Source organism: Oculina patagonica, chromosome 6 (assembly GCF_052425735.1).
Source record: "Oculina patagonica isolate OP01 chromosome 6, crgOcupat, whole genome shotgun sequence".
NCBI classification, from domain to species: Eukaryota; Metazoa; Cnidaria; class Anthozoa; order Scleractinia; family Oculinidae; genus Oculina; species Oculina patagonica.
Window position 1 is genome coordinate 12,931,664 of NC_135763.1, and position 13,413 is coordinate 12,945,076.

Below are 13,413 nucleotides of genomic sequence, written 5' to 3' on the forward strand. Positions count from 1 at the left end.
GGTCGCTCGCAGGCCATACAAAGATTTTGCGGCAAAGACATCTGACGTTGACTAAACTTACAGCTTTGCAGATTTTTATAGTAATTGACTTAAAAGGTCGAGTCTTATACGTAATCTCTCAGCCTATGAACAGACGGAATTCCGAAATTCGTTTCCCTTTTTGACACTATTATAAACAGAAGCTCCTCATGGTTGATACAGATGATGCACATCAAAGGAGAGTAACAGGACTCTAGCGATTTTTACTCTTTAATTAGTCTTATGAAAGGCATATAAAAGGCAAAGGGGAAGAAAAAGAACAGATGGAGTCTATTTTACGAAACAAGAGCCGAAAATCCGTCTGTGTTTGCCGGCAACCATCTGTGATCGGGTTCTCAGTACGGTAAAAGCCTCTAAGTCCGCGAACAGGCGGGACCAGGGCTAGCCCGCAACCGGCTGTCGGTTTACGAAACAAGAGCCGAAAGTCCGTCTATTTTCGCCGCAACCGAGGTTGTTTTCGCCGGCAAGACCAAGGCGGGCCATTTGTGATCGGATCCTTTATGGTGAACGCCTCTAAGCCCGCGAAGAAACAATAGCGGCACCAGCGTGTTCATCCGGGACCTCAGCGTAATTCACAGCTTCCTCGTGAATCGCCATTTTGTTCGTGCGGTTTTTACTAGCAAGCGTTTTTCTTCTTCCTCGCTGAAATGTCTCGTGGTGGAACGCGAGTTTACTTTGGAAGGCTTCCTAGAGATACAAGAGAAAGAGATCTAGAACGATTCGTTCGGGGATTTGGTAGAGTGCGTGAAGTTAGCATCAAACTTGGATATGGTTTTGTGGTAAGTTACAAGAAAAATTAATTGCGAAACTTCCTGTGATCTACTTGACATATTAACTTTTTTCTCGTAGCTAATTTTGTAATTGTTCGATCTTTTCTCGTTGCAAAGGAATTCGATGATTCAAGAGACGCCGATGACTGTGTGTATGACTTAAATGGAAGGGAACTTTTAGGGGAGAGGTAAAACGAAAGCTTTTTATTTTTTTACTAGACTCAGATCTTCTAGAACAGGTTTAGAGCTGATCGTTGCTGTGATCTGCTCAAACACAGCCATGTTATCGATGTTAGGTATGATACTTGCTGTGTACAGTGGGAATAAATATTACTGCAGGACTTAGGTGATCCAAAATTGTCAAGTTTCATTAATACTACATCTTGAGGTAAATTCAAATTGCCATTAGTGCTTGCAAATTGACTGCAGACTGTTAAAATATTAATTTGGTAGCTTATCACCATAAAAACAAACTGTGACCTCAAAAAAATAATTTTGCTCTCCAGCTCATAATTTGTCTTGGCCAAAGTTGTGCACTATGGTAACTAAAGGTGTTGTAATTTACAGGGCTCGACACTAATTTTTTACGCGACTTTCCATGTTGGAAAGTAGCCTTCAAATTTTACTTTCCATCTCAAAATTTTACTTTCCAAAATGGACGACAGTTCAAAAGTTGCTAACCATGTTTAATTAATATTAAAAAAAATCTTACTATGTGTCTCGGCATTGTTTTAGTTGTTAAAAGTTGGACGTCTCATCCTCGTTCCACTAGCGCACCAAAACTGCACTCCAGGTTGAGGGTTAAACTCGGCTGTGAAACACTAGTCCCTTCAATATGAATCCTCATGAGACAGTCTAATACTTCAACTGACAAGCATGATTTCCAGTCTGACTTTATTTTCCCCATTACTGAAAAACCTCGCTCACAAAATGCTGTTGACAGCGGTAGATTCAGTGTAATTTCAACCAACATAAGGACATTGGAAATCTGTCCTGAACGCGTACATCTGAAGTGCTTTTGCCCGTTTGTCCTTCGTCAACTTTTTCTTTTTCACCTTCTTTTTGTCCAACATCACTACTACGTCGAGAAAAACCAAACTAAAAGAGACTCATTCCCTGGAAAGATTTTGTTACATACCTTCGCGACAGAAGATCAATATTGCACCATACCACGTGTGTTTATAGTACCCAGACCTCCTCGGGAGTTCTCTTGATCCAATATGGGGAGAATGAGAATAGCGTAAATTTGTCTTTTTAAGACGAGTTTCTTGTCATTTGCTATTTTTTATCATTATCATAATTTTTACACACTGTTTTCCACTTAAGCCTTTTAAGCATAAAATTTGCTTTCCAGTAAAGCCTAAAATTTACTTTCCAGATCGGGTAAGTATTTTGGTTCATTTTCGTTTTTTACTTTCCAAGAAGAAAATTTACTTTCCAGTGGAAATCGGGAGAGTGTTAGTGTCGAGCCCTGATTTAAAGTGCTTATTGACTTGTCTTGTCTCCATTCAAACTTAGAGTTGTTGTTGAACATGCCAGAAATCCATCCCGAAGTAACGACTATGGTTACAGAAGCCAGCCCAGGTAAATTTAACTATTGAGTGAGATGCCCAGAGATTTGTAAGTTCCTTTTCGATATTTGAGAAACAGCAGGACGTAACAAGTCGACGAAAGTCGATCGTCGAAAACGTAGTCGATAAGTCGAAAGTACTCGATATTTGTCGATAATTGTCAATCGACAAGTTTAATTTGTCGATAAAAGTAGATAATCACAAGATTATTAACTGATTATCGATTTTATCGACAAAAATGCAGAGACACGTTTTTCAATCGGCCACGAAATTCAAGTAAGTGTGCGCGGCAACTGTAGTCTTGTCTCCTGCCATATGACGTTTTTTGTATTTTACAAAATCGATCAAAATCGAACAAGTTGATAATCACAAGAAATTGTGTGATCGACTTTTATCGACTTCCAATATTTGTCGATTGAATAGTATTGAATTATTGACTATCAAAATTATCGACTTGTTACGTCCTGGAAACAGTAGTCAGCACCCACTGTATAAAGATTGTAGGGGAAGATGCCCAGGTGTTACAACAAAGGACCTTTACAGGAGAGTTGTGACTCCCAGGTGCTCCCAAGCTGTTCCTGGGTTGAAAATATATTTTGAAAACACTCTCCATCTGGGCAAGTGACTTTCAAATTCCACCAAAATCCTGCAATTTCTATTTGCTTAAAAGGATTGAGATTTTACTTTGATGAGTGGACGAGTACAAATTTCCAACAGTTGTTGTTCTTTAAGCAGGGTTCCCAACACTAAACGAGCAGACTTGCTTTGTCCTGAGCACAGAATACCTATATTGCTGTCGCTGATTTTCTCAGATTAGCAGCATGCAAACTCTTTCCATTTCTTTTGAAATTGTTTCAGAGAAAATTGTTTTCATGCAAGAATAATAATATTATAAGTTGAAATACGGTTGGAAATTGAATGGTTAAGCTAGACGAATGATTCTTGAAAGTTTTATGCAATAAATGGAATACATGTACAGTACCGCTCAAATGTAAGTTGACAGTCTCGACTCGATCCTCGAGACTCGGAACTCGAAACGTTCGAGTTTCGAGTCTCGAGGATCGAGAAACAAGGCGGTCTCGAATATTCATAACTCGAAAGGCTTTCGAGGAAACGATTTATTTCTCGAGGAAAGAATAAAAGCCGCTCGCACCTCATGTACAAGTGTTTCGCGTCCACCTTCAGCGCATGAAATATAAACCTTCCCCAACATCTTACATTCGACAGTACGATATATTCGCGCCGATCGTAATTCCGTTTACTTACCTAAAAGTACTGACACAAACTCGTCCTTGAAAGCCGTGATCGACGAATTAAATTTAGAAAAGATCGTGAAAAGAACCTGTAGTTCAAACTTGTGCTCTCCCTTGTCAACCCGCCGTAAGTGCATGTTTTCAACCACGAAGATATTTCAGTTATTGGTTTACAAGTTCATCCTGAGTTTTCGCAAATAAAACTACAAATTTAATTCTTTCACAAAATGTTCTGTAATTCAGCATCTGAAGCATTCGATGCGAAACGATGTATTAAAATGCCACGAATCTTGTAAGCTGAGCCGTAGAATAGCACCGACAAAATCGCGCAAGCAAGTTTCAGACGCCTGAATTTCAGACGTCTCTTTCTGGTCGCTACTGAAATTCAGACAAAAGTTTCCGTAAATAAAACCGGTTCTTAAATTTGAGTTGTAAAAATTCTGTATACGGCAAACGAAACATTCCACGTGAAAAACATCGAAGCCGTGAAGCCTTCCGTAAATAAATGGCAAGACAGACTTCTGTCGCGCCATCGCGTCTAGCTTGAAATGAGCGTGTTTTATTTTTTGTGAATTTGGCATAAAAATCTTAAAACCTAAATTCTTCTTGAATGAAACTTGTCTTCATTTATAACACAGATATCGGCGTTAATTATTATTACAGCTTTAGAGAAGTTATACAAATTTGTCTTTTTTAAAGCGGCGCAGTTATAAAAGTTGGCAAAATTTGCATATGTCAAAAGTAATTTGAAACCTTTCGAATAAACTCCAGCGTAAATAAATGTAACACAACGCCGCACGCAAGTATCCGATTTAGATTCTTTCATACACACGTAACTGCGTTTTTCAAAAGAAAACTAAATGACAGAGTGAACTTTAAGGTTTAATATTTGTATCCTAAATCATAACACAAACAATCGTATGCGTGACATTGCACACGTGCTTCATGTTTGTCCTAAGATCGCCTGAACGCAGGTTGTATTTGTCCATGTTGATTCGGCGGGACCGCGCTAACTCCAACTCGGTTACTTCTGGTTCGATTTGCCCTCAATTCATTCACTATCGACGGTTTCGAGCTCCTATTTCGAACTTTTTGGGATGGTTCGAAATATTAAACGACCAAGCGCGCGTTGCTACAGCAGAGATGAGTAGCCGGCACGCTGGCTTCGACCATAGTACAACACTCGAGAGGGCGGCCCGCTTGAGCAATTTTATTCTCGAGGAATCATTCAAGCGACAAGCTCATTATTTTTCTCGACTCGATCCTCGAGACTCGATCCTCGATCCTCGAAACTCGAAACTCGAAATTTTCGAGTTTCGAGGATCGAGTCTCGAGGCTTGAGGCTCGAGTCTCGAGTCTCGAGGATCGAGGCTCGAGGGACTGTCAACTTACATTTGAGCGGTACTGTAGCATGTATTTTAAGGAAGAACTCCATGCTAGCTTCACAATGTTTTATTGAATTTAAAAATGTTTTAAACAGCAACAGGTCCACGCAGAGAAGAGGCCGCACACCTCCACTGAGGACAGAACACAGGCTTGCTGTGGAAAATCTCTCTTCAAGAATTAACTGGCAGGTTTGTATTTTAGTCAATGCTTATTATATACATGTATGATTGGTTATCTGTACCTGCAATGTTTTTAAACTTACTTAGGTGAGGGGTATACAGCAGTTTGGTGATGGAAATTTTTTTCACATATAAGACTGACATTGAATTGACTTTGGGGTCCAATAGTTTGAAGTGCTTTGCTTCTAACAATAATATTACACTAGGAAAATTTTGTGTTGTATATGGGATTTTTTTTAATGGTCAAACTTGAATTTACATGTACTGCACTTCAAAGGGTTCATGCTTATTTGCACCTGAAACAGAATTAGTATTTGTTTAGAATCATGTTTTTTCTTCAAATTAGTTTTTCTTCATATACACCATAGCAGTAGTGAAAAAATTTCTTTTCAGTGATGTGGTGTTATCATGATTTCTCAAAAAATAACTTAATGATCACCACCTCTTGATCTATAGATGTCCAAACCTAGCTATGCCATGTCCTAGCCAGTACGCCTGCCCTTCTCCCAATCAGTCGGTCACTCAGTCAGACGGCATTTTGAGCTTGATCCAGGAGTGCACAATCTGACCTTGATTGACTTTTGCTACCCAACCAACCGTAGCAGCAAGTGCCAAGACGTTTGAGCACCATGCCATGTTAAATTTCCATTCCGACCCTTGCCTCACCAAACAGACATTCAGGGCTTAAGTTAGTGCTATTGTGGCTGTCCGACCGTCGTGTGAGTTCGCTCTCACCTGAGCTAAGTCTAACAGTTGGCCACCACCGCACGTCAGCCACATTCTGTTTCCGTTTCGTAAAGTTCGATTCTCTAAAATTGATGCAAAAGACTATCGGACAGGTAAGAATCATGGTTTCAAGATTGGTGATCCATTGATGGAAGCTGAAGAAAGTAATTTGCAAATAATTGTAGGCCTGCAACTAACAAAGTGTTCGCAAGATAGGACTCAACATTATCAAAGTTGTAAGACTTGGTTCTTAGGCCCATAGCTTCGAAGGAATCCCTTCGCTGTTTTCTTATACTTTAGTACTTTTGTTAGTGAGGGGATGGTTGCCCAATGAGGTGATCTTTACAAGTGGCACTGAAATAGAATCAGGAAATGCCTTGTAAGGCAATAATATTGTTTCTAGCTTCTAATGAGGACCTTGTCCCAATGTTCTGCTGTCATCCTAACAATATGTCAACATAATGTTTTGTGTGAATGCATAAAGTGAAGGTTTAGTTTTTTTTCAGGACTTGAAGGAGTATATCTCCAAAGCAGGAGAAGTAACTTTCGCAGATGCTCACAAGAGAAGGCAGGGAGAAGGGTGTGTATCTAAACTTGTTACCCTTACAGCTTTGTACACATTCTTTATCAAAAAAATCCCAGGTGTCAATGTGTGAAGGGTCAGATATATCCATTTATGGTAACCATTTGGTAACTTCACTTCAGAGATGTGACTTTAGCTACTTTGCCTACTTATTTATACAGTACAAGTTGATATTATAAAGGGAAGTCTCATTTTTAAAAGCTGTTTCCGACTACTTAGCTGGGAAAAAGATGCATTTATCTGGGTATTTTTCATCACATCTGTGCCCATACTAATTACTTCACCAAGTAAGGTTAATTTGTAAAGTGATAATTGGCTGATCAAGTCTGGAAAATGTTTTATCCTCTAATTCCCTGGCTGTGTGTTGTCCTTGTGTTTCATGACCATATTCAATTACTTCCCTGTACCTGTCTGAACTTCCTAGTGAATAAACACCTTATCTTTTAATTGTATGTAACTGAGAAATTGCCTTTAAATTTGTTGTCATGCTGCCAATAATTAATGGTGATGCATCTTTTCTTAGAGTTGTAGAGTTTGCTTCCAAGGAAGACATGAAGGCTGCCTTGAAAAAACTTGATGATACAGAATTGAATGGCAAGCGCATCCGCCTCAAAATAGTAAGGCCTTAATTCCTGTACACATGAAGAAGTTTTGTCTATAATAATCAAATTTTGTTTGAGAAATCTATGGCATGTAGGAAGATGTTTTTGAGGAATTTGCTTTTTCTAAATCACAAGAGGGGCTGTTAAGGCATGGATGTGATAAAAAATTTCTGAGAAAACAAGATTGTACTGGTCTCAGTGGGTTTGTACACAGTGATAAAAGTTGTTGACATGTAGGACCGTGTTGTTAACATGTTTCACCCTCAAGATGTTGTGCTAACTCAGTATACGCCTTATTCCAAAATGGCGGACAGTACATTATTCTTTTGTCTTCATGTTAATTGGCCCTCGTTGCCTCGATCGTATCTGCAGACTTCAAAAGAATCATTGGCTTAAAACGAGATAATAAGGGCTAATTAACATACAGTCGAAGCTCTCTTAACGGACACTCTCGTAAGCAGACAGCTCTACTTACGGCCACCTTGTTAGAAACCCCGTTTTTGCTCCCATACAAACTCTGTATTTTTACATTCTCGTAAGCGGACATTCCCGTAAGCGGCCGCGGACACTTTTCGAGATTACGACTTAGACTTTTTCTTTGTTTTTAAGCTCCCGTAAGCGGACACCACAAAGAAAATCATATAAAAAACCTCTGTATCTTGTATTAATCAATCAACTTCACATCGCCGTTGGTCACAATGATTTTACTGTAATTACAGTACCATATTTCAGTGTTTGTTTTGTCGTCATCCACGTCCGGTTACATTTCGAAACACCACTAACATGCATATTACCATTATGTTAGCTGGGCAAGCTCCCGTAAGCGGCCATCTATCCCCTACACCTCTAGTGGCCGCTTACAAGAACCATTCTCGTAAGCGGCCAGCTCCAGTTGCGGACACTTTTTTCGCGTCCAGAGGGTGTCCGCTTACGAGAGCTTCGACAGTATAGGCAAAAGATTAATGTATTTGCCGCCATTTTGGAATAAGTTGTATAAAACACTCAGTTCCTGTAGAGAACCAATTTGTACATTTTACAGATCCCTGATGTTACTGCAACTCAAAGTACAGTAATTTCTGTTAATTGTTTCAGTATCTTAAGATGTGTTTTTGTTTTTCTTCCAACTAGGAAAAGGTCAGAACAACACGACGATCTCGCAGCCGCAGTCGATCTCGCTCTCCAAAACGAAGAAAAAGGTATGTTGTCCACTGGGGTAGTAGAAGGTCCCTTACATTGAGCATAAAAAATATTAGGTATTAGGGAGTTAAGAGCCACCTGAAATAGTATTGGAAGAACAGGGCGTACAAAGCTGGGGGGGGCAAGTGAGGGGGGGGGGGGGGAGTTGCCCCCCCGCCAGGAAAGCTAAGAAAACTTAACCCTCCAAGTTTATTATTTTCATTAGTGGCCATTTGGCCACCGACTGCTCAAGTTTGGTTCTCAATTTTGGTCTCTGTTCTGGCAACTTCGATTCCAATTTAGTTGCCATGGCGACTTAAATTGTCTTTACATGGAGGGTTGAAACTAAAGAAAAAAAACTAAGAAAACTAAAGGTGCACACGGGGTTTGCTCCCACAGACCAAAAAAATCTTAGGTACAGCCCTGAAGAATTGCTGTCTGTCAACTCCATCAAAGTACATGTGTACTCAAAGAGTTTTCTGCCTTAGTAACCAGTCCAACAGTTTGTGAACTCAATGGTTCATCATTTGAGCCATGTTGCCTAGCAACCACATGTTTTGCCTAGTAACCACATGTTAAGTCCACATATGTTGAGTCCAGATTCTCAGGTTTTCAAATTTGTGCTGGAGAGTAAGCCTGCAATACACTACCTAAGTTGCCATCCAGGGGGAGTAGAAATACTCTTTGTCGCATAGTTTGGCCCCTGGTGGTATGGGATAATTTGAACCCATGCAGACTTTACCATTTTCATTTCATTAATTTGCGCTATCCCGATTTTAACACAAGTCACTCTCGTTCACGCAGCCACTCCCGTTCTAAATCTCCAAAGAAGCGCCACCATTCTTCTTCCCGTTCACGGTCACGCTCCAAGTCACGCAAGTCCAAGTCGCGCTCACAGTCCAAAGAAAAAGAGCGATCGCGATCCAAATCTCCAGAGGAGGAGGAGGACAAGGAATCTCCAGCAAAGAGTCCCGAGAAGGAAGAACAAGAAGAGGATGCTGAAGGAGACGGTGAAGCCGATGGCGACGAGAAGGAGGACAGCCCAGAGGCAGTTAATGGAGATGAAGAAAATGGTGATGCTGAACAAGAACTTGAGGTTGAGGACGAAGTCGAGGAGGACTGAATGACATTTTTATACTTACAATAACATCTATTGATCTCATTATAGTTATCACTTATGCCTGCAGCCGCATGTGTAAAAAGAAAGGAATTTTGGTCACTGCATTTTACCATCATTTGCATACCGTTTTGCATGTAAACCACTTAAGTCTATATAATTGCTATTGTTTTTGTGATACAAGCAAATGTTACCAGTGTGTATGGAAACTGACATTTGTGATTCATCTTGTAGCACACACGTTTATTGTGTAGTTAGAAACAAAGTAGGAGATTTACATGAAATGTTTTCTCATTATTTGTAAATTAATTGCATATTGCTCTGTGATTACAAGTATCCACACAATTGTTAGCCTGTCGAAAAAAAAAACCATGAGTGCAAGGCGATTGCATAACTAGCTGAAGAAGGGAGAGTTTCTATCCCCTCTGACTAAGCTTGTTCACAAAACATTCGTTTTACCCTTTCCACTCGACCTGTTTGACAGGGTTCAAAGCTTGCTTTTCTTGTCATACATAACCATTTTTGTATATATTTGGTGCACGGCCATGCCCTTATTTCCATCTTTCTTTCAGTTATTATTAAATTCTCTGGCTTCCTGTTAGGATTTTATTACCGTTCACAAGCTTGCCAAGTGAAGTTTCTTAGAGTTGTCTACATCAATTTTAGTGACGTATGTGTTATAAAAATTAATATAGTTTAGTTCTAGTCCATGGAAGTGTGCGCTAATCTGTGAAACGTCACATTCAACACAAGATAGATTATCTGTCAGATATGAATGTGAATTTAAGTGCATTCAGGATCATTTAATTATATGAATGCTTTGTATGTTGTACATCAGTATTGTAATGAAGTCAGAATTTGTAGAGCTCTCATGTTCCCTTGGAATTAAAGTGATGTTCTTTTATCAATGTTTTTGTGATTGATGTTAATTTTATGCCCTTTTCTGTGCTTCATACAGTCAAGTTTTCTAAGAACTGGTCTAACTTTCTCAGGCAGAAAAGAGTTATAAACCAAATTTACCCAAGACAGTTTTTTTGTGTACCCCTCCCCCCCCCCCCCAAACTCAGACAAACAGTCGCGCACACCATTGTTGAAGTCTGCCGATAAAAACAAAATTTTCATTTGAACTTGGCCTTTCAAGAGTGTTGACTGTGGGGGTCTTAATGTTTTTTCAGTCATGTTTGTGAACAAAGGGCTGGGAACAATAATGTAGGTGGTCTGATATTTTAGGTGCTTGAGGGGAAAAATGACCTTCAATCCCATCCTGCGCGCCGATCGCCAAAGAGAAAATTGAGCGGGTAAAAGTCGAAAAAATAAGAAGGAGCTTTAACCCAGTAGTTTTCCTGGGGTCCGAATTTTTTCAGGAAAAAATTAAAAAAAAATGCAGCACTCTTGCTGTACAGCTAACGGTGCAAAGTAGTAGTTTATTTTCATCAGAACAGAAATGTAGGAGTTGCGGGGGGTGGGTAACCCGGGATTCTGAACCGTTACTTCGGCATTTACTCAGATCAGTCCCTCGTCTCTGCGATTTTTTTTTTTTTTTTTTTTTTTGCTGTATGTTATGCAATGTCGCGAAAAACTTTTTTTATTTCTCCCGGTTTCGAATACCTTTCGTGCCCAGCTTCCCACTCTCTTCTCCTGCCTCCCGTATCGTATAGTGCCTAGGTCTGTCCCAAATGCTCGAAATTTCCCAAAACGTTGCTTGAAATTTCTTAAAAAACTGATCCAAAGTCCGAAAAGTTGCTCGAAAGTTTCTCCAAAAAATCCAGAACGTTGCTTTTGAATAAGAAAATTTTCCAGATACAGTGGAACCCCGTTAATATGGACACCAAGGGGACAGGCCAAATTGTCCGTATTAACGGGGTGTCCGTATTAAGCGGGGTCTCAAAAAAAGTCACGGATACATATTTTATCGACACAAAGACAAAAGGCAAACGTTTTTAGGGCAACAAAACGTTGTTTAATTGTACTATAACTGTAACAAATGCAAACTGTGAACTCTCTGACTAAAATTGATAGTTTTTACGAAAACCCTATGATCTAGCCAGAAACTCGAACTAAACGTTAATAAACTCAACAGTGGAATTATTTGAACTGCCGCACATGGATTTACTCGAACAATTACTAGACGTTGACAACAACCCAGCAATACGAACAGAGGTTGTTGCTGTTAGTGGCAAGTAAAGGACCTCAAAGAGGAAGAACAGTACCAGCCATGGCTGAGAAAGCGTAAAGAAAGTGAAACTTTTAAATAGGAACAGCAGTCAGAAAACCATATTAAAGGACTTTAAGTACAAGGGTCAAACACGGGAATCTCTTAGTAATAAAATCGTTTTAAGATGGTTTCCGCACAATTTTCGAGCAATACATGCAAAAATAAAGTTACCAAAAATACCTCTTAGCATGGCGAAAAATGGATTTGAAGTTGTCTTTATTCCAGTTAAAACGGACGTCTTGCGCCAGTTCAAAACAAAATGGCGCGCGTTTAATACATTTTTTCAAGGTTTGACTTTAATTTTCTCGAGAATGCTTTAGAATTTAATTGCGGGGTCACTAAGACAACTGATTTTCGATGAGATCTTTTAAATAGAATACAAAATGTTGCCGTGCAATGAGTAGATTTTTGGTACTTAATTTTCGCACTCATTGCTCGATTTTTCAGCGGAATCCGTCTTAACTCGTCAAATTCTGTCAATATTTGACCAGGGTCCAGTGTCTTCGAGTTAGCAAATAATCGCGACAATGAAAATTGACAGTTCACAGATAAATAGTGTCCGTAAAGCGGGGTTGACAATGTATAAGAGTTTGTCACTCGGGACACGGAAAAGTGTCCGTTGTCCGTATTAACGGGTGTCCGTATTAAGCGGGTTAATTTAAGAGAAAATGTATGAGGATTTCGTCGGGACCAACGAGACTGTCCGTAATACCGGGGTGTCCGTATTAAGCGGGTGTCCGTAAAGCGGGGTTCCACTGTACTTGTATATTCTTAATTTCCCTTTGAAGTTAAGATTTTTAAGAATTTTCACGCAATTGAACTGCAACAAAAATATCTAAATAAAATTCCAAGGCAAAAATTAATTTGTTGAATTACAGGGATTTCTTTCACTAAGAATTAGCGTAGGTATATTGATTATCCGAACGCTGAAGGCTGAAGCACCTTCTAAACTTTCTCGGAAATCTTCGGAAAAGTTATAAAAAGCTTGGAAACGTTCGTATGGCCCTCGAACAACACACGGACAATGTTTGGATATCCTCAGTCTAGAAATTACAAAAAGTTGCTCGAAATTTCAAAAAGTTGCTCAAAAGTTGCACGAGAGTAAAAAAAGTTGCTCACAAGATGAAAAGTTGCCGAGCCTTGATCTTTGGGACGGCCCTAAGAGTGCCCCCTTTACTTTTGGGTTTCCGTCCCGCTCCCAACTGAGGGTCCCGGGAAGTTGTGGCGAGGCGTGCGTGACATAATTTCAACCTGAAAAGCATATTTGACTGACTATTGTTTGCTCGCTAAAAATCCCAAGACCCTTATTAGACTATATTTGTCAGAATAATTATCTGTATGACAAAAATAGAATTTTTAATTCTGTAATTTTTGGCCGTCAACCGTCCAGGCCCTGGTTGTTTGAATGGTGGATGACGCTATCAACCGGATAAACCACCATCCAGTGAATAGTGGAGTATGTTTTATCAACACTTATCTACTGGATAGTGATTTATCCGATGGCCGGAGCGTTAACAACTAGGGCCCCATCGCGCCAATTAGGGTCGTTACTGGGTGACCGTACAAATTATCCCTGAGTTGTGATCTGGACCCCTCAACCTCCAAACCCCCTTCCCACCTCCATCCCACTCCCCGCTCCTCGAACCTGAGGATCCTATATCAGGTACGGCGGAGCCGGGGGGGGGGGGCTGACTGCCCCCCCCCCACTTTTTCCGAAAAAATAAAGACTTATAAAGAGAAGAGTCTCTTAAGCCCTCCCCCACTTAAAGTCACTAGTCAGCCCCCCCCCCCCACCT

The 13,413-nt window shown here is 40.0% G+C and overlaps 1 protein-coding gene across 1 annotated transcript; it reads left to right on the plus strand.

Moving 5' to 3' along the window:
• The first annotated feature begins 600 nt into the window (after nucleotides 1-600).
• LOC144657376 (serine/arginine-rich splicing factor 5-like) lies at nucleotides 601-10,310 on the plus strand. Its single transcript, XM_078517725.1, has 8 exons — nucleotides 601-818; nucleotides 927-997; nucleotides 2,328-2,393; nucleotides 5,114-5,207; nucleotides 6,431-6,504; nucleotides 7,031-7,124; nucleotides 8,238-8,305; nucleotides 9,090-10,310. The coding sequence occupies exons 1-8, from the start codon at nucleotides 687-689 to the stop codon at nucleotides 9,406-9,408; spliced, it is 918 nt and encodes a 305-aa protein (XP_078373851.1). The 5' UTR covers nucleotides 601-686; the 3' UTR covers nucleotides 9,409-10,310.
• The last annotated feature ends 3,103 nt before the right edge of the window (nucleotides 10,311-13,413 follow it).